The sequence below is a fragment of the Leuresthes tenuis genome, unplaced genomic scaffold (genome assembly GCF_036924035.1).
Source record: "Leuresthes tenuis unplaced genomic scaffold, fLeuTen1.0.hap1 SCAF_2, whole genome shotgun sequence".
Classification (NCBI taxonomy): Eukaryota; Metazoa; Chordata; class Actinopteri; order Atheriniformes; family Atherinopsidae; genus Leuresthes; species Leuresthes tenuis.
Window position 1 is genome coordinate 27,555,067 of NW_027325356.1, and position 26,835 is coordinate 27,581,901.

A 26,835-nucleotide genomic window follows, 5' to 3' on the forward strand; every position below is an offset into this window, starting at 1 on the left:
TAGGCACTCTTTCTGATTTGGTGTTGGGGGATGGGGTTTAACATAGGGAGAAGAGGGGGGTATGGGGTCACACACATGAGGAGAACTGAGGAGGGGTGGGGGGGGGGGGGGTCGCTTTTTCTTTCTCTCCAGGCTCTAGGAAGGAAAGGAAGGAAGCCCAAACCAACAGAGGAGAGATGGATGATGGGGGAGGGACTGGAGCAAGAGCGCTGCTTATTGGTAGGCTGTGGTCCTGGCACTGGATGGATTGACTTAGCACGGGTCGTATTACACCATTTGCCGTGCATTAGTTTGTTTTTTTCCTCCCAGCCAGGAGAAGTTGATTCACTACGACCAGCGACTTATATCTTTTGGAATTACAGCAGCGCACAAGGATACAAACAAATAAATTCAGATGAGGTGAGTTCTCTGCAGCTACGTGGATTTACTTTGTTGCGCCGTATTTTGCAGTAAAAGTCGAGTGGGAAACTAGAAAGGACAAGTCTTTGCTGGGAAGCGTAATATTTCTTCGGACCACGTCGCTATGCTGCTCTGCAAAACTGATGGTTGCAGGACAGAAATAGTTTCGAGTCCGGAGTATTTTATAGTTTGACGGCGATTCAGCCCTGTGTAAAATTCATTAATTTATCTTATGAGCTGACAGAATGAATATATATATCTATCAGAGGCGTCTGTAAGAGAGGATAGTATAAACTGAAAATAATTACTTAGATCTCCATTTGTGAGTCAGTTTCCACTCCTTGAAAAACTGTCAGATACCTTGGTTATCACATGTGATTTTTTTTCTCGTATTATTAAACTATGTATAAAGCCAGACAACTCCAAGTTATGTGACTGAAATAAACAAGCACAGAGAAGAGTTTGTGTAAATTTGGTCAGTTATATTCTTATGGTTCTGTGCTGTGTCTAAACCCTGCGCGGACCTTCTGATCATTTCAAATAAGCGCCGTAGTGGGGAGAGCGCATCGTCAATGTGTATTCCTTTTTCTCTCTGTTTTCTAAAGTTAATCGTAGTGGAAGGGGCTGGTGTGTTGGTGTGTGAGGGAGGGGGTTGTGTGGTCGTGGCAGAGCTTTGAAGATTACTCATCAGAGCGCAAGGGGCCCAGGGACGGAGACAGTCAGAGTCAGAACGCTCCCGTGTTCCGAGCGGAGCAGAAATCTGTGTGCAACTGGATAAAAGAGAAAGTGGGTCCGGATGGAGCTTAAAATAACAGGAATATCACACGCTGGGGTTTTTATCGCAAATGGATTATCAAAGGAATATGAAATCAAGTCGGACTGCCCCATTCATGCGTGAATTTGGACACTCAAGGTAGGTATCCCGAATGTTGTTGGGTCTTTTTTTTAAATGATCGATAAAGTGTTGAATTTTCAGTATTAGGGTCCAGTTACTGTGTTGAATTGTGATAGACCTTGGATTTCGTAAAGGACATATTATTACTGTACTCCCTATCCGAGGGGCTACTTTATGAACAGAAGCTCCACGTAAGAATCAAGTATATTTCTAACCAAAACGTAAACATTTTCAAATCTTAGACAAACTAATAAACGAAGAAGATTATGCTGTTTATCTACTGGGATCTTTCATGATGAGAATGATCCTGGTTTTCCAACAGTCCCTATTACAAAAGCTCGTCTTTTCTATGTTATTAGCACTGATGAGAGTTTTGCAAAAAAAACCATGGAGTGAATATGAGTGTTGTTGTTTTGTTTTGTTTTTTGTAATTTTGACTTAACAAAAAACAACTTGGATTAAAGGTAACTTGCATAGTGTTGGACGGACGGGACAACGGGCTGTTAAACAATAAGAGGATAGGGCGGACAGTTACCATGGAGGATGTTGTCTGTTCTTTTTTTCTCATCTAATCTTTTTAATGCATCCTAAATTTATTTACGTCGTCCTTACATTTGGATAGTCAACAGCGGAAGCGCTCGTAACCTTTTTTTTTTGGAGGCAGAGCAGTCAGAAGCCCATCCCTGTGCATCCATTAAGTGCTGTAGATGCAGTTAAACGCAGCCCCATCACTGTTGTCACTCCACCGCTGTCCCCCGCGTCTTTGTTGTCTATTGTATCAGTCCTACATGTGGACTAAAGGGATGTGAAAAGATTTACCACGGACGAAACTTGAATGCCTTCACGCTCCGGTCCACACAATGCATGCATTAGAGCCATGGCATGTGCATGGATTTTTTTTGCGCAAAACAGGGATCTACCATCCACATGCAAAACTTGAAAAAACACAGCGAATGAATAAATGGAACCAGAATAATGATAAAAGGAGGCATATGTTAGTAGCGATGAGAAGAAGAAGATGTGACCAAATGAAGTAGATGAAAAGAATGTAGGTCAGAAAAGCATCCAAATTAGTTATTCTTAAACTACCCTGATGTGGTTTAATTTTTTACAGTAAATGACAAATGTTCACTCATAGTTTTAATTGTACAGTGATTAAAATGCCAATGCTAAGTCCTAAAACTGTGTAATCATTTGACAGAAGAAAAAAAGAAATCTGGAAATGCACATGCACAAAAATTTTAAGTGCCTGAACTCTGCCACAGAGATCACAGAGCTTTTCTTATACTGTAATTACAAACTAGATATTGGCAGAAACACCACAGTATGGCCAGCTCAAACATCAGAACAAGCCTTAGCTTCTTTTTTTTTCCAACAGCACAGCTGGCTGGTGTGTCACACTTCGTGTCACTGGCCACAGGGTCAGAACTCAGTGACCAGAACGACCACCGTTAACCTCCACTACAGCTGGCTGTAACCCCGGAACAACCACCATTAAACCATACAGTGATCAGCGTTAACCCGTCACAGCTGATGGTTTCCCTAAATCGCTGATCACAAATGAGATGGTTTTCTGCTTAATTGTTGAAGTGATAAAAGTTTGACCATGTTTGCAACATTTGGAGTCAGCGTGTTTGTTTAGATTGCTTTGTTCCCTCAGAAGTCCCCTTTAGGAGACCCAACACAGCTGTACTGAACGCAGGTCCACTGATCGGGGGTGGGGCTCTATTGTGTGGAGCTGCCCAAAGCCCCTTTTGTTTCTTGGTCACACCTGCAGCTTACGGCTTTTGTGCTCTACTATAGCAGAACTACTGCTGAGAACAGCCTTTCTCCCGTTTCACTCCTCTGTTCGTTGAGGTAGAGAGAAAAAGGAGGGAGACACGGTTTAGAGTGGCACAGCCTCCCCCTTCTTCCAAATCTCCAAAGCAACAAGTCCAACCAAGCCCCTGAGAAGTGATCCTTACAGAAATAGCATGCAATTAGGGGTTCTGCTTGTTATTGAAGTGGGAGAAGGGATGGTTATCATTTCTGGGACTGTGTGGTAGCTGCTCTAATCATCTGGCTTATTCTCTCTCTAATGTCACTGCATCTGGATTAATTTATCAGAGCCACATAAGAGAGCTGGGACAACCATTTTACAGGATGTATACAGCTTTGGACGGACAGTTGTGCATTTATGTGCATTTAGACATAGTCAAAGTGGGACAAACGTGCCTGAAACTGAACTCTTTGGTTAGCCTATCTGATTTCCTGTGTTGTTGGGTTTACAGCTCAGCATCGTGCAAGATGACAAGTAAAGCAGCCTGAAGCAGCATCAGCCATTGTTCTGCCGGGATTACATCCACCCATCACATTCACACACAATTTATGAAACCTCACGCAACACTGTTGTTTGCCATCCTTTTATTATCCCCAATTCCTCCCAGTAGGACCTCCCTGCAAAAACACATCCATCCAGTGTTACAGTGGAAGAGACATTATGGCTTACATTTGGCGATGAAAGCACAGAGATCACAGCTAAGAGGAGAATAAGTGTTAGTCTGTCTTTTTTAAGCCTGGAACATTAAAGCTTGAACTGTAACTACCAGAATGTGGCAACAGACCCCTTCACCCACTATCAGCAGAAATAGAAATCCACCAGATCCCCTTCCCCCTCTCTGTGTTTAACACCATGGGCCTGAGCCAACAACATCAGCAGTGAAAGTGCGTGGTTGTTGGACACTGAAAAGTCTGTAATAACAGAGGTAGAGTGAGGCAAGACTGAATAGCACTGAGTTGCGTGACAAGCCCAGTGTTTCTAGACTTGTTGAGGCCATTATGTGCATGCATGCACACACACATACATGCTTAAGGGCAGCAACCAGAGTTCAAAGGAATAGTCAATAAAAAAACAAACTAGGCCCACAAGAGATTGAAAAGTAATTTTAGATCATTGACCTTTGAACGTCTTTTCTTTCTCCTTTCTAAGGAAGGCCCATGTCTGTGCTCTGCTGTATGACTACTTATAATGCAAGGGATCGTGGGAGATCGAAGCTGAGCCTCTGCCTCTGCTTGGAGTGTTTTTCTCCTAAATTGTTAAGTGAGGGAGAAGGGAGCAAAAATTGGTGTGAATGTGAGTGCTTTTGAAGAGTTGACATAGAAGACAGTAAATTCTGACAAGTAAGGAGATGATTTACCTGCGAACACAACCAAGTTTGGGCTACGAGTACAGCCACTAGATAGCCGATTAGCACCATACAATAGAAATGTTTATTTTCTGTTGTCAAGCATTTGGTATCTATTCCAGTCCTCAGCTTTTTCTCGAAACTCAACAGTTTACTGCTTCTGTTTTAAAATAGCACACTTCCTAGTCTAAGAGCATCCAGACCAGGTAGTAAAAAATAGCTGCAATGCTTTTAAGGAACCCCACCGCCTCTCTTTTCAGAGCAGTGTTATCAGTCTTCATTTAGATTAAGTTCCTGACAGATGCTCTGTATAGATCTAGGAGCCTGTGTGTATAGATCTGTGGATTGTTTGTGTCCACAGATTAATTTGTATCCCGATTAGAATTAGTGACTGCATATAATTTGTGATTGAACATAGGAAAGGAGAACAACCTTTAGGCCCCCATAATCCTCCCATTTTGTCAAGACATCAAACCCCCAATTTATCTAATATGCGGACTGATGGAGCTGAAGTGCCATCTCATGCAGGCCTCGCATTACTCTGTCCTAATGACACTGCTCTTTAAAGAGCGTCAGTATCCCACAGAGTGCTGAATAGCCATGATTACACACTGTTGATGACCAAAAACACATTGTCATTACTCGGATTTCACCTTACAATCACTTCCTTTCATCGTCACACAGTAACTGTTTAGACAACCAATGGATTATTCGTGCTTTGGGAAAAAACAGCAGCATGTTTAATATAAACATGTTGGCATAAAGGTTGTCTTTATGTAATCTGCGTGCTGACAAAAAGCTGACATTTTTGAAGCTGACAGAGATGTTTGCTCTCAGGTGCTACTTAACATCTGTGAATGTTATAATTAATTGACTTGACAACCATATGCTTTGTTGTTTATCCAGTAATTTGAGCTAAGAAATATTCCAGATATGCATGAGAAGATAAAAAAATTCACATTTTGATTTAAAAAGTACACACATTGCAACATGATATGGTGAAGTCCATAGATTGTGTAGACAATTGTTTTTTCTGGCTGTTGATCAGCCATGTTTCCTGTGTGGATCAATCAAATCGCTAATGGCTTGGCAGGCCGGGCTCAAAGACAGCAGTGGAGCAGGTGTGCTTTGGGGCTAATTGAAAAATGAGTCGATACTTTGTGTGTGCACGTGTATATGTGCTCTTATTCTCCACCCTCACACACACACATACATACGCACTAGTCTTTGCATTATACCATTTGAAAGACCGATTATGTATGTGCAGCCTTGTGTGTGTGAACATCCCAGTGTGCTTCCAGCTAATCCATCCCATTGCCTGTGTGACGTCTCCCAGTAAATTGTTTATATCCGTTCGGGCTTTGCCTGCATGAATAATTTGTTTGCCTTATAAATATTTGAATGTACACCGATCATTAATATGCACAGACATAGTCTGTCTCTAAAGTACTCCTTCACACACAAACATACTCACTAAACTCCTGCCACTCCCACAATAAATTATTACCAATGCAGCTGTTGATGTATCATGTCTGCAATCAGACAATGTACAAACTATTATCCCGAAAAATTACTGCTATGTCAAAACAACTGCATACAAGTAGGAAGTCGTAATGCAAATATGAGTGAATCACTGTGCTGCAATAAAACACAGCGGCTCGATAAAAAACGTGGAGCAAAACCAGCCAACAGAGCGCTGATAGAAGTCGGCTAAGGTCAGGGCAGAGGCTACACTTCTGATGGCGATGAAGCTGCAATGGGCTGATTAGTGTTGGGTCTGGCCCAGTAAAACCAATCAGAGCACAGATGTACTGAGACAGCAGGCCTGCCACGTTCCAAACAGGGCGGACTTCCGCTGCATCCAACACACACAGCGACACCCCACCGGTCAGTTGGCTGACCTTCCCGCAGACAGCAGATGCTGGGAGAGGTAGAGGGGAAGCACTGCCACTAAGAGCTCAGTCATCAATAAATCAGAAAAAATGTAAAGAGTGTATTATTGCATTGCTGTTTGACTGCTCTTGTATTTTTTTTAACACAGTCAAACTTGGATAACGGGACCAGTGTGGTAAATATACCATGAATTTTACTACACACCAAGCAACAAAAGCATGCATTTTGTGTGTCTCCAGGTAACATCTCCAGCAGTGTGAAACAGGAAGTGTCGTCTGTGAGCAGCCATGGGCCAGAGAGCTGCGCTTCTGCTCAGTGAGCTTCTGCTGCTGTTGCTGACAGCCTCTCGCACTATCCTCGCTGTCAGCTTCCCAGAGGACACTGTACCCCTCGATGTCGTTGATGCACACTGTGAGTATGGACGCAAATGAGCCCAACAGGGCTGGGATTACTGACAGCAACGATCCCCCACCTAAAAAAAATTAGACACTACAGTTATCACATTCTATCCCACAGAGCTAAGAAAAAGAAATACTTGTAGTCTCTGTTCTTGTGGCGTCAGCAGTGCAGACACCAGCACGCCACATTCATACTCATAAAGTCATCTGCTGTATGGTCAGTTGTAGCATTGGGTGGATTTTATTTCCATTTCTGCGATGTACTGGGACAACAGAGAGAAACGTGCTGACCTAAGCAGTCATTACTGAACACACAACCAAAACACAGTGACACATAGGCCTGGTTGCAGAGAATATGTAGAACTATATGTAATCATACTGCATCACTACTTTAACTGCAGTAGGATGTATAGCATATCCATGTTTAATTATCACAGTTGAGTTAACTGAAGTAACAAGTGAGTCAGATTTATCCATGCAAGAGTGTCTGCTTCTGTCATTAGTTTTTTATGTTTTTAAAGCATGTGCATGTGTGTGATGTCTTTGCAGTTTCACAGAGGTACCCTGTGTTCAGAGGCAGGCCCTCTGGCAACGAGTCACAGCATCGCCTCGACTTTCAGCTCATGACTAAGATACAGGACACTCTGTTCATCGCGGGCAGGTACATTTAACGCATCTACATTTGCTATCTCTACCTGTCGCCTTTCTCTTTTACACATCCCCCACACCAATATAGCTACTCAGTCACTCTTTGGCAGGTAAACAGAGGCACACGGGCAAAAAAGCTTTTAGTGTTATTGGATCTGTGGCTTCTAGGCCTGCATCTGATGCATATGGCCAGTATTGATCCAGTAAAGGCGTCTATCATGCCGGCCTGACGCGCTGTCAGGGATTTCTTGGCATCTTTACATGTCTTTTTTTGTATTTATGGGCAGTGGGAGTAATCTGACTGCTAGCACTTACACTGTAGCAGGAAATCACTTCGCCATCAACAGTATAAAACTTGCCCCTCTGGATCCCCTGCACTCAACACTCACCCCCACATGCATCTCTGTCGTCAGGTGGATGCTATTCTTATCAATTTTCTCTTAATAAATTATGAGTAATATAAACAATTACAGACTTTCATTTAAAATAAATTGTAGATGGAGACCTCTGATAACAAAATATTCTCATAATGGCAGCTGATAGAAGAATTGTGAAGTAATGCAAATTTGATGCTGATTATGAATCATACATGGTGAGTCACCTGAAAATATATATATATATTTTTTTTCCAAATCTAAAACACAAAAATAAACCCCCAGAACTGTGTTCCTTGTTGACTGTATCACTGAGCTGTATATTTTACTCTTGTCTCTCCTCAGAGATCAGGTGTACCTAGTCAGTCTGAGAGAATCCTACAGGAATGAGATCATTCCTTACCGGGTAAGATTCTTGCCACAAGATGCGCTCTCAATCCACAAACTCTAAAAGGGCTCCATAGAAAATATAGAGCCATTCATCACAAACTGGGCAGGTTGTAAAATGAGAGAGTGGAAAAATGGAGGACTATGTGTGCATGTGTGTGTGTGTGTGTGTGTGTATTTTTGTCTGCACGTCTCTAATGCTCCATGTGGGTTTTTACAGAAGTTAACATGGCGATCGGGCCAAGCTGACAGAGAGATGTGTGCAGTAAAGGGAAAACACAGAGTATGTATTAAAATAGAACAAAATAGGTACACACACGTTTGAAAGAAATTTTCACTGTGAGCAGCACAGCTCAACACCTCTCAAAACATCCTATGTTGTCTGTATGTTTCCAGGACGAGTGCCACAACTTCATTAAAGTGCTGGTTCCCAGAAATGACGACCTAGTGTTTATCTGTGGTACCAATGGCTTCAACCCAATGTGCAGATACTACAGGGTCAGTATCCAGGGTCTAAGCTAGCCATCTTAGGGCAAACCTCAGAGAAAGATGCCCAAAACCTGCACTAGAGTTAATCATAGTCTTTGTTTCAGTTTATGATGTAATGCATTTGACTATTATTTTGACTGACTTATGCTGGTCCTTCAATGTGGGTTTGCTTTTGTTTTATCTCTTGACAAAAATCCTCTAATGTGTGGGTGATTGCTGTGTTCCCTACAGCTGGATAACCTCGAGTTTGATGGGGAAGAGATCAATGGTCTGGCACGGTGCCCATTTGACTCCAGGCAAACCAATGTTGCCCTTTTCGCTGGTATGGGTCACACACACCCACCTACGCACATAGTTGGCTTTGTTGAAGAACAACTAATGTGTTCATACTTACGATCTCATTATCACCTCTGTGTCTTTGCCACAGTATAACTGTGCCTGCAGTGGTAACAACTCGGCTAATTAAGCCTTATAAAAGAAGAGAAACAAAGCATAGAAGAGCAGCATTCCCACGTCTTTTTGTAACTGTGTTCCTTGTTGGGTTTTTTTGTTTGTTTCTTTGCTTTTTAGAAGGGAAACTGTATTCTGCAACTGTAGCTGACTTTCAGGCCAGTGATTCTGTCATCTATCGTAGTATGGGTGATGGATCAGCCTTGAGAACCATCAAATATGACTCCAAATGGTTGAAAGGTAAGCAAATGCCTCTTGCTTGGAATCTTTGTTTCTCTCGCTCCTCCTAAAAATACATGTGCCAACCTGCGAGAAAGCTAAATGCCCATGGTGCCTTAGTGTATATGTACGTGGCTGTCAGAGCTGTTTTTTGGAGTGATAGAGAGCTCTCCTGTCTTTCCAAGCTCCACAAGAATACGGTCTGTTCTCTCCCAGGCAATCTAGGTCACCCCTGTCATATACTGCCTTTTACAAATCTCTGAAATATTCAACATGCACACTGGTGGTGACGGTGCAGAAATACACTTTAACTCTTTGCCTCTGTCTCTCCCTCAGAACCTCATTTCCTGCATGCAGCAGAGTATGGGAATTACGTGTACTTTTTCTACCGAGAGATCGCAGTGGAGCACAGCAATCTGGGAAAGGTAAGACAGTACACCTGCTGTTTGTAAAGGCATAACATATTCCATAAAAATGGAGTATGCAGGCCTTTAACCAAAAAATGGCTTACGCCTCCCTCGGCGCATGTGTTTCTGCAACAAATGGTAAACAGAGACCACTCAGGCAATGGCTCTAAATCACATCAGAATGCTGGAGAAATTTTAACAACCAGTGTTTTCTGGGAATGCTTGACTAATGTAAAACCATTACACAGTGAGAGGATTTGTCTCCTCGAGACTGCATGCCTTGGGTTTTCCTCTCGCACCAACACACACAGTCTGTAGATTATCGTAGGATGTCTCAACTTCACATTTGACCATGTCTTTTCCTGGGCTGGTCTGACCGAGCCGCAGAAAGCCAGCATCCTCCATCAGCTACTAAATATTTCAACCCTACTATTGCTGGGGCGACACCTGGCCTCTGATGGAGGTTTGCTCTGGTAAATTATTAAAACTGTCTTGGCCAATTGCTTTATCTACCTCATTTATGCTTTGTGCTTTGGTAAAATATGCAATCAAATACACTTTCACACAGTGCTGCTTTTAAGTCAGCCATGGCCATGTTTTTTTATTTTTAATATTTACTTCAGTCACAGTGAACAATCTCCTCGTGATAAGTTGAATTTGAGAGCAGGTGTTTGTTAGGTCATTTGTGCTGAGTTGCTACAGTATGGAGTTATTCATTATTCAGTATGTTAAATTGTTCTTAGTGACACTCACTGAGCTATGCCTTCCTCTCCTGCCCACCTCACTCCCATCCTCTGCTTCTCACAGGTTGTGTATTCTCGCGTGGCCCGAATCTGTAAAAATGATGTTGGCGGGTCACAGCGGGTGCTGGAGAAGCACTGGACATCTTTTGTGAAGGCCAGGCTGAACTGCTCCGTGCCAGGGGAGTCCTTCTTCTACTTCGACGTGCTTCAATCCATCACTGACATCATCAACATTAATGGAGTTCCCTCTGTGGTGGGAGTGTTCACCACACAGATGAACAGGTGAGCAAAAGCTGCTGTCAATTTAGATAACCGCTGATGAAGATGGAAATTTAGACGTCAAATGCGGGTGTTACATTGATATATTTGATTCTCCACAGTATCCCAGGGTCAGCAGTGTGCGCCTTCTCCATGGCTGACATAGAGAAAGTATTCTGGGGCCGGTTCAAAGAGCAGAAGACTGCAGATTCTGTCTGGACTCCATTTTCAGAGGAGAAGCTGCCCAAACCCCGGTGAGAATTGTTATTTTCTCATTAGAATATTTTCACATTTAAAATCATTCAATCTGCACACGATCCGAGAGAGTCAAATCAAAAGAGAAATATTTTCAGATGTTAAACATGGCATTTCTTTGGGCAGCAGGTGTATAAGACAGCAGCTGTTCACCACCTGTCATTTTTCTCCCTTTCTTTATCCCTCTTTGTCCACATTAAACTCAGTGAAATCAAATCTTTTTCACTAGTAAGGGACCAGGTTATTAGCTTTGACCCAGCACATGCATTCACCATCTGCTGATAGTTAAATAATTAATTTGGCATAATTAGATGCGTTGAATATTTAACCTGTTTACAGTCAGCACATATAGCATATAGTTGCCCTGCCCTAAGTCCAAAATACAAAGTCCACGAACCTCATTACTCCAATAAATCATTGATGGAGGATAATCATGCATATGTATATTTTATGTTTCCAGCTGAGGCCTTTTTGTGATCTTCAAAAGCACCTGCTACTCTCCCCCACTCTCTTGCTGCACTATGCCATCCATATCATTGCACTGAAAATGCATCATTCACCATTATTACTCTCTGGTGTGTGATGGTATAGGCTGATCTTTTACCCATGTCCCTCTGTGCGTGTACACTCTCTGTCCTAGGCCCGGGAGCTGTGCAGGTCATGGTCCAGCTGCATCCTTTAAGAGCTCCATCGAGTTCCCGGACGATACCCTGCAGTTCATCAAGTCCCACCCCCTTATGGACATAGCTGTGCCTTCTATTGGGGATGAGCCTTGGTTCACCAAGACACGTGTCCGGTAAATCTATGAAGAATACATTTCTACGCTTGTGTCTTTGTTTGAACTGTACCGCCATCCTGTTTTTATGTTTCAATAAAACATGCAAACATCTTCAGTCACATAAGTATTTCAAAACTGAAAAAAAATCTGAGTTATAATCAGAACAAAAATAAGAAAACAAGATAAAGAACCGGGCCAACGGGTAGATCAAATCGCAGGTCAGAGGGGAACTGTCCCCTGGTGAAATCTGATTGGCCCCTGAAGAGCTCGTTTCCAGTCAAAGGTGGCTTGACTCTTTTTATTACACACTATGCCACTTCTTTCAACTTTAAAGATAATATTTAAATGTTTGGTGGAAAATGATAAAGAAAAAAATCTAAATTTATTGATATACCGGATGTTGATAAAAGGGTATTTATGAGTGCTGAACTGATTCGAAGGCACCATGATGGTGTGCTCCATCTCAGCTCTGAAGTCAGAATTTCCAAGTTTCCAGTCAGAAAAGCTTTTGATTCAAATGTTCAATACAAATATTTAGCAAAGCAGACTTTATATTCATGGTTAGTAAGTCAGTGGCCAAAATAAATGTATGTACTCAAATTGTCTTTCGTAGTTAAATTGTAATTAACTGGAATAATGTATCCTTCTGCTGTTTATGAAGATACAGGCTAACAGCGCTGGCTGTGGACAATGAAGCAGGACCCCACAAGAACTACACAGTGGTGTTCATCGGGGCTGAGTCAGGGGTCGTCCTCAAGGTTTTAGCCAAGACCTCGTCTGTATCTCTGAATGACAGCCTGCTCCTGGAAGAGATGGATGTCTTTAACAGAGTCAAGTAAGAATTTGCTCACTTTTTACTTCCCCACTGTCTGGCTTGCTTCTCTCTTTCTTTTCCTTTTCTGTCCTCTAGCTTAAGAGTCAGAAAGCTCTGTGGGGCAGATGGCAGTGTCTTCCTGCTTTTTGTGTATGCACAATATGAGTGCATGCTTCTTCTTTTTGTTTTAATTTGTGATTATTTGTGGAAACAAACGTGCACACTGCCCTGAGTCAGAGGTTAAAAATCCAGTTAAACTGTGAGAGAAAGCTTGATGTGACTCCTTCACCTAACAAGTGATTAAATCTACTGAGACTGAAATAGAAGACAGACTTATCTGACAGACCTCTGATTAGGTTTCTTCTCTTTCCAGGTGCCTGTCTAATCGTGAGGATGACAAGCGTGTCCTCTCACTGCATGTGGACAAAGACGCACACAGCCTTTATGTCGCCTTTTCAAGCTGTGTCATCCGTGTTCCCCTGAGCCGCTGCGAAAGGCATTCTTCCTGCCACAAGTAAGTGATGTCCTGCCGCACACATAGGGGGCTGTATGCTGAGTCACAGGTTTTTGGAATTGTTTTGTTTTTCAACTAAATGTCATAAAGGGGATGATAAAGGCTTCACCTTATGTCTTGTGGTTAATGTTCAGTCAGTCACAAATCATTATGGAGCCCTATCCACAGTGGTTAAACCTGGTGTGATTGTCTTTGTTTACTTGTGTGGTGCCAGGTCCTGCATTGCATCAAGGGATCCTTATTGTGGCTGGAAGTCTAGTGGAGCTTGTGAGAGGATACAGTCGGGTGTTTTGTGAGTTCAGGCCCCCGCTGCAATATGAACCGCAAATAATATAGATGAAAGAACGAGATTACAGGTATTTGTTGCAGCTTTTTGATTAATATCCAAGTCTGTCTCCTTTCTGGTTTCAGGACTGGATATGAGCAAGATATCCAATTTGGAAACACTGCCCACCTTGGAGACTGTCAAGGTATGAGTCTCATCTCCATACCATGCCATCTATCCTGAGACGTGTACAAACATACAAAGTTTCATACACATACACTGTATGCAAATGTACACAAACTCATCTTCACATACACCATGAGCCTGCACACTCACACCAGTAACCTCTTCCGTAAATCGCGTCTACATGAGTCTATGTGCAGTATTAACACACACATCCACACACAGTACATGGTCACCTGTAACTAATGCTGCCTGTGAGAACAAACAGGTCATGTTTAGCTGGTGCAAAAGACAGATGTCTTATTATATTTCATGGCCAGAAATGTTTCTTTTTGCAACATTCACTTCAATGTAAATTTCCCCTCATGTGCATCAGCTAAACATAACTCGGGCTGAACATCAGTACTGATCAGAACCTCCAGAGGGCCTCCAGAGAAAATGACACTGCTAGCGAGTGCTACATATCTATGTTGTTAAACTGCACTCTTAGTATCTCTATGGGGTTTTATTTTCTTCATTTTTATTTTTTACTTCTGAATTCCCTTATAATGATTTCTTGTCCTTTTAATTCTTTTAGCATTTTTGGGCACTACTTCAGCGCCAGATTACAAATCATTTGGCGACCCTACCTCTGGTTAGTTTGATCTTTTACTCAAATGGTTTCTTTCCTTGAGTTCAGAATTTCCAGTCCGTTCTTTCCACCACTGCTACCATTCATCTTCAATAACAAACACCTCCTGAATGCAAATGCTTCATTTTCATCCTTTCAAATAGCTTAACTACAAGGCGACATCAGTGCTCTAGCTCAGCACAGATTCACTGCCTCTTTTTCTGATCCATCCTACCTCATGCATGCCCACTCACCATCCCTTGGCATCCTCACTGTTGTGTACCAACTCCCCCCCCCCCCCCCCCAGTGTCCTCTCTTTTTTTCCCTTTTCCCTAACCAAGAAACAAAAATGTACTGTCATTTGTCCTTAAATGTGAGAGCACTATCTTAAATTTGTTTAAATAATTTCTACCCTTTATTATTTTCTCACACTCACGCCTACTAACTGGGATGATAACAGTTTGCTTTACACTCATCTGCACAGTTTGTTAACCGTTTGTTTGTCACCACAGACATGGAGTTTTCATCAGCGCCAGTCACTGTCCAGCCCAGTGGGCCCATACACCCCCCAGTACTCATACCCACTCAGCCCCCCAGCTCTGAGCCTGGTCCAGAGCTCTACGGCTCAGGCTTTGTGCTGCAGGATGACCCAGCCACCTCCCATTCTTTAGACTCTATCCCAGGGGGGCAAGAGGGTAAGGCCCACAGGGAGGCAGCCAGCATGCTGCATTGAGCCTGATCTCAAAGCTGCCAGCAACTGTCAGAAATATGAACCAGCATTTATGCATACTATAAATGCACATTGTAGCTAGCAAAGTTTTCATTAGCTAACATGACCTTAATTTAGTCTCTGTATTTATCAAACTGGCATTTTTCTATACATATTGTTTTCACCCCCTTTCTTTAATTTTCGTAATTTCCTTTTGTTCTTTCTTACTTTCCTTGTTTCAAATGATTTATTACCTTGGATCTTATCACTGAACTTACACTCTTTGTTCTCATACAATTTCTTTAAAATCTTTCGTTAAGCTTTTGTCTGTACCAGTATAGATTTTTAACTAGCTCAAGTGACAGTTTACCCTGGCTGGTAGATCATTGACTGGGCCTGCTGTGCCACATCACTGCTGTGGCCGCACATGGATGACTAACTCTTTCAGTGTCTGTGGTTACTAACAAACCTCTTGCAGAGCAGCAGTTATCTGGACACTTAGACTGCAAAGACCACTTTTCTGTCCTCTGGCCAATTTTTGGTTGGTTGATCACTTTTGCAAACACTTTGATTTGGCTCACAATCTCAGATAAGAGTGTACTCCTTACCCTTTGGTACTGGATGCATGAGACAGCCTTTTGTGGAATGTGAGTCAACACAACACTGAAGTTTCCTTGCTGAACTAACAAAGCAACGCTTCCTGTAGATGGTGAAATGGATGTGGGTACATAACAGTGTCTGCCAGTTTTCACCATATTTCTCCTTCATCTGTGTTTAGATGACTAGTTCATGGAATTTAGCTGTGGTTGACCTTGTGGGTACCTTGTATGGGGGAGGTGTCAAAGCAGAAAATCACGCATGGTTGTTTTCACACACAAACATGCACATTTCTGCAGTGTGGAAATGGAGACATACGCATTATTTAGCTGTTCAAATCATGCCAGGGTGTAAAGCAATGCCTCGTTGTTTTGTAGGTGTGTGGGATAACCATACAGGTGATACCAACCAGATGGTCCACATGAACATCCTCATCACTTGCGTCTTTGCTGCTTTTCTCATGGGTGCTCTTCTGGCTGGTCTGATTGTGTTCTGCTACCGAGACTCTTTCCTCCGCAAACCGAGACATGTCCACAAGGATGCAGAGTCTGCACCATCCTGCTCTGACTCCACGGAGCTCGACAAGCTCCATGACCTCTTTGACAGCCCTGTAAAGGTACGGCCATAAACACAGTTCCTGTGCTACATTATATGTTGAAAACAGTGACTGAAAAATATGAAAAACTGTCTAATCTTACTTTTTATATTTTACTCTCGTGTTTTTAGGAGTACCAAACCAATGCTGATTTTTCCAAACTCTATACCAATCTGCTGAGCAATGGCAAAGAGTTGAATACACCCAACGGTGACACCAAAACCATGATCCTGCGGGATGGTTGTCAGCCCCCAGAGCTGGTTGCTCTGCCCACTCCCGAGTCTACCCCTGTGCTTCAGCAGAAAGGCCTGCAGCCCATCAAGAACCAGTGGGATAGGGCACACGGGAAAGTCAGTGGACCCCGAAAAGAATCCAACTCATCAGCCATGAGTCCACAGTTCCTTCCCTCTTCTCCTGCTCCAACCAATGCAAACCCCCAACACCCGCACCTTCCCCTGGGACACTCCCACATCCCTAGTGCAGTTGTTTTGCCCAATGCCACACACGACCACCCTAACCTGGAAGATGGAGATGAGACTCTGCCTAATTCATCTGAAAAGAAGCTAAAGAACCCAGACTCTAAGGGAAGTAAGAAAGATCAGAAACGATCTGTGGATGCTCGGAATACCCTGAATGACCTTTTAAAGCACCTCAATGACTCTGTGGCCACCAACCCAAAGGCCATTCTTCAAGAGGGATCAGGGCCTCGCCCAAGGCCACAACTCACACTGGAGCCAATGGAGGAACTGACTGAACTACCCCCCAAGGTACCTAGTCGAGAGGCTTCTTTGTACTCTCCCTCCTCCTCCCTGCCAAGGCATAGCCCCACCAAGAGGGTTGATGTGCCCATGCCCACCACTCCCACAACACCAACAGGAAGCCTGAGCATGGGGGGCACGCTAGAGAGGCAAAGAGGGGGGTACCAACTCCACCGGAGTGCCTCTCACAGGCACTCCTTATCCACCTCACCAAATGGGGTAGCCATGGGGGTGTCTGTGTCTCGCCAGCACAGTATGAACAGAGGGGGTTACATGCCCCCAACACCTCCCTCCAGACTTGACTCACATGGTGCAGTGTTGGCACCAGGAATGCACTCACCCCACCCATCTTCTGTGCCCCGACAGAGCAGCTACAGTGGGCATGGCTCACTCCCTCGCACGGGGCTTAAACGGACCCCATCCATAAAGCCAGATGTGCCACCTAAACCCAATGGGTTCTCTCCACAAACTTCACAAATGCGAGTAGTCAACAAGTACAGCTATTAAAACACCATGGGCACTTGTGAGTGAACTCTTGGCCTATAGAGCACTGCACCCTAAGGGCTCAGGGTGTATGGATGGGTTAAGGCCTACTGTGTGTAAGTGTATCAACTTGAAGTGTGTTCCCCCTTTAAATGATATGCACAGTCACTCATAAAAAAGGGAAAACCACACATGTGGCCAAAGATACTCATTGGGGCTCCCTTTGACCCCATCTCCCTCCCCGTGCCCGGTAGTTACAGGATATGAACAGCAAACGGTGGTGAATCTGCTGCTCCCCACTGTATCTGGGCTTGGGTGTCACTCGTTCCCATATTAGGAACAAGGTTTAGAACACCAGCGGGGTCCACTAGGGTGTATGTGCACGTGGTACCAGATCAAAAACAGTGGAATACTTGAAGAATGGGTCTCAATTGTTGCTGCCCTTGAGCACTGTCTTCCCACTAATGTGAACTGGACAGAGAGGAGAGGTAGGCCCTGCCTTTGTTAGGAGGATGGCAGATGGGAGGAAGATTAATAATCATGGTGTGTGAGTTGCTTTAGATACATATGACTACAGACAGCTGAATCAAGCAGCAAGCAAAGAGAGTGCAAATGAATGTTTAAATGTGTTTTTAGTTGACTGGAAAGCAAATTTATGTAAAAGCAGTACACATAATAGGCCTTTGAGAGTTGTACCAGAGGAAGCACCTCAAGACCTGTTGAAGACCTAAGTCACTGTCTTTCATTTCAACAATATTATCTTTTAATTTTTTTTAAAATTCATCTGAATCAAGCCTGAACCATATATCTGTGTCACGTTGTAATGGTAATTAGGCTGGGCTGCAGTGAAGTTGATCATTTTGGGCATATTCTGAAACAGGGACTGTGTTTGTCACTGGAAAATTTGACTCAACATTTGCTGCTATTGGATTTAGACTTTGGATGTTTGTCTTTGATGCATTTCTAGTCCCGCAACCATGCTTGGATACCCTCCGATATAGGTGTGCACATCCATTTGTGTGTGAGTATATATGTTATATTGCAGACAGAGGCCAAGAAGTAGAAATTTAGGCAAACAAACACACCTTTTAAACTGATTCATCAGATAAAGTGTTTCTTTGCAGGACTGAAACTTCCCTTAACCTCCACTCTCAGTTGTAGAAATTATGCTGGTGGTTCAACAGTCTTCTGTGGAATTAAGAAAAAACATTATTCGACTCATTCCATAAGTTGTTTTTTTTTTTATCTTATTTAAAGAATTATTTTAAGAACCATATGAAAACAAGGCAACCCCAACAATTATGCCCAGTCATAATTTTAGGACGCTTCTACTCTCTTAAACTTGTCCCCTAAAAGAGGCACAAACTATAATCCTATTAATGATATACTAGAACAGCACATGGAAGTAAGATCTTTGTCACATGTTCTGCTGGTTCTGAAGCCTGTGTCCCCTGTGCAGCCTCACTGCGAGTGGCCAGTATACAATCAACGCAACATTTACCAATGTGTCAAATTGAGTCATGCTGGGAATGACGAGGTCCTGTATATACTTAAATACTATAAATAAGGAATATAAATATTTTTAGGCAAGCGAACCTGAATCTGTGCATTGTGTGCCTTATTCAAAAAATGAACAAGTACATTATTTAATATCGGTAATGTCAATTGGTCCTCTGTATGTTATTGTCATATGTTCTATAAACATTTTCTATACAAGCGATTTGAAATTCAGCAGGATGTGTGTTGGAAAATCACTACCTACTTCATTCCACTCGGGAATACCAGTCATACATAAAGACATTTAAAATAAACACTAATTTGTATATGAATAAATTATTCTCTTTTGCTGCCGGTGTGTGAAAGAATTGTGTTACTCCAGAACACAGTGGTGCCATGTAGTGAATGTATTTCCATGACCATGGGATGTAGGGTGGTCAGACCTTGCACTGTGGAGTGGTCGGCTCAACGCAGCACATCCTGCCCACAGCTAATGTATTAACAGTGTTCACACAAAAGCCATCTCTTGGCATGGCAGGCAGTTGCGCAGAATCCATAATACCCAAGGATTGCAGTGACAGGAACTTTTTTTTTTTTGTTTGGCCAGCAGGGACGACCGAGGGATCATTTCTCGTAGCAGTGTGTACATGATTTGGGTTACTTCTGCAATCGGGAGTGTCAGTTGCCTGTTAAGCCCAAAGCCACATTTTGTTTACAAGTGATGATTGTATGTAAAGACTTTTCTGCCTGTCATCTAACCAGTATTTGGGCTTTCTTTTTTTACTTAACATATGCACACTGACATGACAAACATACACTCATCATACACTGCTCAACTGCCTTGTATATTGCAATATGACCTGGGTCTTTCTGTTGCAATCTAAGCTGAAGCCTTTATATTTCAGTCAGAGCTTGGTGTATGTGCAGATGAACCATTTTTTGTCATGTAATCTTGATTCAAAAACAGCTGTATATTTGATCTCCAGAGTATTTGAGCGTGTAGATATGTTATAAAGTTGTACTGTGAATGTGTAAATAATTTTTTTTCATGTTTTTTTTGTTGATTTTTTTTAACACGGCATGTATAGTTGAAATAAAACATTACTGCACAGACAATGTGGTCCTGTGGGTTTTTTGCCTTGTTGGAGTTCATATGTCATCTTAGAATTAAAAGGTATGATTTGGCTAAGATGGTGAATCACTGTAAAAATCTGATTGTTAGGGCCTTGAGAATCCTACATATGAGCTATGACATATAGAAAATGTTTGCAGAGCGACTGGGAGGGAGTAACACTGTCCTAGCTGGGCTCTGTGAGCCGACTATTACAGACATTATGAGTGCAGAATGATTGAGGCTATTTTTAGAGCTGGGTTGTTTTGATGTTTGAGGCCAACGCAAAGTCAACCACACCAGATAGCAAGTGGGAAAGTTTCCAAAGTAGTATGTTCCTCTACACACCAAACATCTGGACATACTACTGCTTGGGGCCTAAGATCTAAGCCTCAAATGAGCTGTGGAGGAATGCACACACCACAGCACTTACATGCATTGACATGCATTGCAGCATAAATATCCATAACATGATGTTACACACAGATACGGCTCTGATAAGATTATCTGTAAAGAATAAAGGGGTGATGGTTAGACAAGGGTAATTATTCATCACACATTCCAGCTGACAGAATGGAAAATACTCAAACTGTCCTTTGAGGAATGTCCTCTCTTTTGCCTTAAACACGCACACATAATCTCAAACTTCACATGTGCATTCATGCCAAGTTCTCACAAATAAAGACTTTTTTAAGATTTAGTGTAAAAATGTGTTTAACATTGTGGCAATAATCTTTTCCAACAGTCGGACGTTAAAATCACTAAGTGATCTAAATCATAACGGCAACTTTTCTTTTTTTTGTAAATAACCTAAATCTGAACGCTACTGTTTGTGGATGCTAAAGTTTACAGTGAAAATGTTTCAAGTCAAATACAAGTTCTGCATCAGATAAAGTTTAAGGCAATAGACAAATTCTCATTAAATTTGAAACTCTTTTGGTTGTGCTGGTGAGCTGTACAGAAGGTCCTCACGCAGCCGACATGGGTTTCAGTCCTGATCTCTGGCTCTTTGCTGCATGTCACCCCCTCTCCCTGCCCTCTTTCCTCTTAAAGTCCACAAGAGCCAAAACGATTTAAAAAAAAAAGAAAAATTAAATGAAATTAAATGAAAAATGGAGACACCTTTTGCTTCAAAAGCTCTTAATCACAATCCAAATTCAAGAAATTCCTGGCATTCACCATTTACATTTCTGTTCGGTATAAGAGCGAGGCTACTGCTTTTGTTTGTGTAGCTCTCCTTGAGATTTTGTTTACCAATGCTGTAGCCTACACTGCGCGGTTTATTCCTTACACACAATTTTTCAGATCAGCGATTATTTGAAACTTTGTTTAAAATTTTCTGAACAATTATAACCTCAGTTCCAAAAAGTTGGGATGCTATGTAAAAATGTAAATAAAAGCAGAATGCAATGAATTTCAGACTTCATGAATTTAACTTTCTTTGTGAAAAAGTTAATCAGCTCATCTAGAATTTTATGTTAGCTACTTGATTACAAAAAAAGTTGGGACAGGGCTATGTTTATCACTGTATCATCCTTTCTTCTTTTAACAACAGTCTGCAAATGTCTAGAACCTGAGGAGACAAGTTGCTGGACCTTTGGGAGAGAAGTGCAGTCCCAATCCTGTCTGATATGAGATTTTAGCTGCTAATCAGTCCTGGGTCAGAGATGCAGGCTTTTGAACTAAGCACTGACTACAAGCAGGATGGTCTCTCTCTGCTTTCAGCTGGAGGACAGTGTTAATGGTTTCCAAAAAGAGTTGTCCGACCATAGAACGGTTTTACACTTTTCCCCAAATTCATTTTAAATGAGTTTTGGCCTGGACATGATGGCAGTGTTCCTTGATTATGTTCACATTTCTTCTTCTTTGCATGATAGAGCTTTAACCTGCATTTGTATACGGCACAATTAACTGTGTTCACAGACAACGATTTTTTGAAGTGTTCCCGAGCTCATGCAGTCATTTTTAATGCAGTGCTGCCCTGAATGCCCAATTTTTAGAATTTATTTACCATATCATGCAAGGTAGAAGATAGAATAATCATGGTCTTTGCAAATTTACGTTTTAAGGAACATCATTCTGACACTGATTCACAATTTGTAGATGCATAACTTTTTGCAGATTGCTGAACCGCTGCTTATATTTGACATATTAATCAAATCAAATTCAAGATGAGCTCATATTTTTCATGAAACAGTAAAATGTGTCACTTTCAACATTTATTATGTTTTCTATGTTTTATTGTGAATAAACTATTGGTTTAAGAAATCTGCAAATCATTCAGTTCTGTCTTTACATCAATTCTATCCAACATCCTTACCCAACTTTTTTGGAGTTGGAGTTGTACAAGCAAACAAAGTTACTGATCTGCATATAAAGAAGAAGAGGCCAATTATACTTGATTGAAAATGTGCACATAGACTACGTTGGGCCCCTGCAAAAAATCTTGCTCCAATTATAGTTTCTGCATGGAGGACCACATTCGAGTACATCGCCATCTACAGAAATGGGGTACACTCACACAACAAATCAAGCTTGTGAACAAATCCGCAGGTCCACAAATAATTTAGATTACAAGGTCATCCACAAAAGCTCGTTCGTACACCTTGCAGATGGCATTTACAATATTTCCACCAACCAAAGCCTTGTGCACTCATTGACGTACTTAGTATTACATCCCTCCAAGCACAAAGACAGAGAGAGAGGGGGGTTGTTGCAGCCTTTTGGATGTTTGGCCAGGGGGCTTTGAGGCTCATCACTGCCATCTTAATGTTGACATAAGCACTCCTTCATTTGCTTTCAGCAGGACCTCCCGAAAACTCACATGTCTTAGCAACAAGGCTCTCTCTCTCTCTCACACACGTAAGGAAAACACTCTCCCTTACAGGGTATTCTGGCGGGGGTTGGGGCGTAATTTGGTTGCGAATGGCGAACAACAAAGAGGCGCTTCTTGCTATTCTGATGTACATCCCATCCTCTCAATTTATCAGATGGTCTCTTTGAATTAGTGGAGGCAAATCAAACACAGCCAATGATTCTGTAGCCGATTCATTCATTTGTCTGTCCGCCTGGCCACACTTAGTCTCATTACTAGCACCGACTGTTCCCAGACAAAAAGCATGCGTTTGTTGTTATAAAGACATGTCTGTGTGTATGTGTTTGTTCATTTCTCAAGGGACAGAAGAAACAGATGCTTAAAAAATAATAATAAAAACACATCTCTTCGTTAAGTATAAGTGGAACACTGCAAAGTCACTCATTTAGATTCAGGCAGATGAAATTAAGTTGCCTAGGTTAGAAACATATATTAAAATGTGCCTTTATTTCAAACATAAAATGCACACACTCCACACACAAAGCACATATAATTAAAGTGAATTGTTATCCCTACTTCTCTGCTTTTTGGTTATATCGGCAGCATCTCCTTTGAAATTTAAGGACAATGATTAAACCAAAAAATCCTCCATCTGTACCCTTCCATCCTCTTCCATAAAAAGCAAAGAAAAAGAACATGCAATTACTTTTGCAAGCCACTGTCATGGAAAGGTGCTGCTTAAAGGGTTTCTTTGTGAGCTTTAGCAAGTACACACACTCACTATGAGGCATCATACTTTGACAGTGTCCAGGAAATGGTTCATTTGAAATCACAACTAAATGACAGGGAAGAAGCTGTAAGTCCTCTGAGTTGGATTGAAAAAAAGGTTTAAACACTTTTGCAGTAGCTACAGTTTCCACAGTTGCAAAAAGACCCATCAAAATCTAATCCAACTTACGATGACAGTTGGTTAATGGCACCCACTGCTTTGAAAGTTTACTTTAAAGGGAGGCAGGCAAAAGCTGTGAGTTGGAGGGTGTTGTTGAAATACAAGGAATGGAAGCACAGATGAAAAGACTGATATATTAGATATCTCTATTTAATTCAAGCATTTGAATGTAGACAAACAAACAAAAATAAAGACCTCTACAATCAAAAACAATGACTCCACAGAGAAAGAGAAGGATGTAATACTCTTACACAGAGTTTTTGGAATACTATTTGATGGTTGTTTAGATTTTTGCAGTGGATAACTGCAGTATTATCATCAAGTAACCCTTATATATATAACATGAAAATAATGTGTTTCTTAATTTTTAATCATAAGGTATGTAATTATTATTATTATTATTAACAAAGAATACGGGACGGGAAAGTATTGATTTAATTATGCAGGGAGTCCATACAGACAATGAAGAATGAAGTTAAATCCAGAAGTGGCATCAATAGCACTACACAACAGCAGGACAGGAAACAGTGCTGCAAGTACTGGAGTTCTTTATTGTAATTTCACTTCACATTCCAGTGTGTAACATTTAGGATCATCTTTATTCAGGAATGCAATTTGAGTTGTTTTTTAAATATATTTTTATTCTTATTGAATAGTTCTCGAAAAAAATCACTGCTGTGTTTTCATCACAGTAGATGAAGTCATTTATCTATTAAAACAAACCTGTAGGTCTCCCACCCTGCTCCTCCATGTTTCACCAACATATAACCACAGTAGACCTGTTAAGGTCAAGTTAAGTTACAGGTTGAGTTAAGAACAGTAGCCCTACAGTAAAATTACAATTTCAAAGTTCCTCAGATAGAGGCAAAAATAAAGAAGGAAACTGTTACTGTGTTAAATTGTTAAGGTTGAAGGGAGACTAAAGGATTTTTTTCACATAAAAAATGATAAGCCCATCATGGCAGGATTTCATTTTGTGATATTAAGTTGCATAATACATAATCCTTTTTATAGAATATCAGCATAAACAGAAGGACAAGGTATTGCCAAAAATTTCCTGAACCGATAAAATTCTAATTCCTAATGTCAGAGTTAAATTCTCGATTCGATTGAATACCATTGCGGGACAATGCAGCGCTTTTGCACTCCTCTGGACAATGAGTAACATCAGTAAACACATTTACCAGGCATGAGAAAAAAATAAACAAGTTATTGTATACCTGTCTGATCAAAATTGAACTTTAAAATGCGTGTAAACACGTTAGTCGACCCAAATTGTACAAACCGAGCTTCTCAAAACCGGGCTAACACACCTGGTTGTAGCTTGATTTACTGCTACATATTTACGGTCAACTAAACTTAAATAGACCATCTTTTTGTAGATATAGTAAAGTGTAAGTGCATATTAATAGGGCCAAATTCCTATCAAATCAATCTCATTCCCATATTTTTCTGTTTTATTTGTCAGAAAGCTAACCACATCAGAAATTGTGACTGAAAATCAGGACAGTAGGACTATGTGTCACCTCATGATTATTTAAAGCATTCCCCATTCAAGGAGCGTCAGGGCAACATCATGGCCCAGGCCATATCCATCCATAGCTTGACTGTGCATGTAACCGTGCTGACTAAGAGAACAAGGGAGACTGGGTTTCTTTTAAAATGCTGATTCTCATCAACGTTAGTCCATTTACTCCCAACAGCCTGTGAACAAACATCAGCAAAGTTACTGGCCTTGACTTTGAAACTCTACAGTTATAAAACTTATCTGCACACGCTAGGCACGTTGGATGCAGAGATTTACAAGCACCTATCGTAAAAGTTGACTTCTGTGACATTTCATCTTATGTTGACTTTTTTTCTGTTTTACAGTGTAAATAAGACAATTCATACAGCAGCATAGTCAGGTAAAGTGAAATAAACACTAAAATAGCCAAAAAAGTGCACAGTATTTGTATGAAACAGTATGTTTCAGTCACTGAAGCTCTATAGTCACAAACTGTGTACAATAAGGACAATCATTTTTTTCTTTACTCTCAGTTTTTTATCAACACTTGGACACACTGATATGCTGAAGTGGTTTTTGTTTTATCTAAATCACACCTAGATAATGGAATTAAGTTTTATTCAGTGTGATGGAGAGTCTTACAATAAAAAAAGAGCCACAAAAAGCAACTCAACAAAATTGTTAAATGGGTAAAGTAGATCAAATTAAGATAAGATTAGGGCAAGGACAGATTGGATTTGAATCCATTTCAATCATCAATACATAGTAATAATTTATAGAGCGAGATTGCCTTCTATAAACCTTGACTTCCCTAAAGTTCTTATCATATTTGGCCTGTTAATAAGTGAAAACAACCACAACAAGGTAATAAATCTAGACTTATGTCAGTTGGTGTCAACCTTAGATATAGGCCGGTTTGAATGAAAGAACCAGAGGACGCAGACTGAGAGCAATGCAAGCACAGGGTCAGAAAGTGAGATGCATATCTGTTCAATATAATCCTTTAAGATTCACAGACCCTGCTCCGGCACCTGCGAGTAAAGGTGCCTATCTGCCAGATTTAATCTGTTCACCAGGCTGTGTGTGTGATTGTGTGTGATGAAAGAGTGCGTTTTAAAATAGAGTTGGGTGTGAAGAGCAAGTTACAGCAGGCCTACCAAGCCCACATTCACTGACTGAGACTCTAAACACCTTTCTGAGTTTGACTCTTGAGTCGTGGTGAGGTTATCATGTGTTGATTTTAGGATTGTCACAACAAAACATCAATCTGATAGCTACATAACTGTCAAATTGTTGTTTTTTCTCATCTTTTCTTAAAGGAAGATATATATAAAAAAAAAAACATTTCTCCTCTTTCTTCCTTTCTGGTTCTCTCCTCTCTCCTCCTCTGCCCCCATTTGAAGCCTGGCTCAGATCCTTTACAGTGTGGGTGTTCTGGGAGCTTTGCTGGTAAACCAGCAGATTATCCCAATTGCTTTATGACTAAAGCCTACCCTACCATTACAGCACTTTGTCACAGGGAAATCGCATATTCCCAGACACGCACCCTTAGCCACACCCCGACACACACCCTTATCCCAGAGGGGTGACAAGAAGATACACATGCAGGCAACGGGACCTTCATCACCTGTAAAACCCTGAGCATGGGAAAGCCCCTGATGTACAAATACA

The 26,835-nt window shown here is 41.4% G+C and overlaps 1 protein-coding gene across 6 annotated transcripts; it reads left to right on the forward strand.

Annotated features, from left to right (window-relative positions):
* The first annotated feature begins 242 nt into the window (after positions 1-242).
* sema6d (semaphorin 6D) lies at positions 243-19,898 on the forward strand. Of its 6 annotated transcripts, XM_072380907.1 has the most exons (21): positions 248-399; positions 1,005-1,312; positions 6,591-6,762; positions 7,299-7,410; positions 8,117-8,177; positions 8,379-8,441; positions 8,555-8,656; positions 8,879-8,969; positions 9,218-9,337; positions 9,653-9,741; positions 10,531-10,748; positions 10,847-10,978; positions 11,620-11,775; positions 12,419-12,592; positions 12,945-13,085; positions 13,300-13,377; positions 13,497-13,555; positions 14,111-14,167; positions 14,656-14,838; positions 15,827-16,065; positions 16,176-19,898. In XM_072380907.1, exons 3-21 carry the CDS (start codon positions 6,639-6,641, stop codon positions 17,307-17,309), a joined length of 3,333 nt encoding a protein of 1,110 aa, XP_072237008.1. In that variant the 5' UTR covers positions 248-399; positions 1,005-1,312; positions 6,591-6,638; the 3' UTR covers positions 17,310-19,898. The 6 variants fall into 6 exon arrangements, with proteins under 6 accessions (XP_072237011.1, XP_072237012.1, XP_072237008.1 ...); XM_072380906.1 differs by lacking the exon at positions 1,005-1,312; XM_072380910.1 differs by lacking the exons at positions 1,005-1,312; positions 16,176-19,898 and having other exon boundaries at positions 243-399; positions 15,194-15,903.
* Positions 19,899-26,835: the final 6,937 nt, after the last annotated feature.

Excerpts from the sequence above, each read along its gene's own strand:
- sema6d (XM_072380907.1), top strand. The coding sequence starts at position 6,639 with ATGGGCCAGAGAGCTGCGCTTCTGCTCAGTGAGCTTCTGCTGCTGTTG. Across the intron at positions 10,979-11,619 it reads GAGAAGCTGCCCAAACCCCG|GCCCGGGAGCTGTGCAGGTC; the intron begins GTGAGAATTGTT and ends TCTCTGTCCTAG. Across the intron at positions 14,168-14,655 it reads ATTTGGCGACCCTACCTCTG|ACATGGAGTTTTCATCAGCG; the intron begins GTTAGTTTGATC and ends TTGTCACCACAG.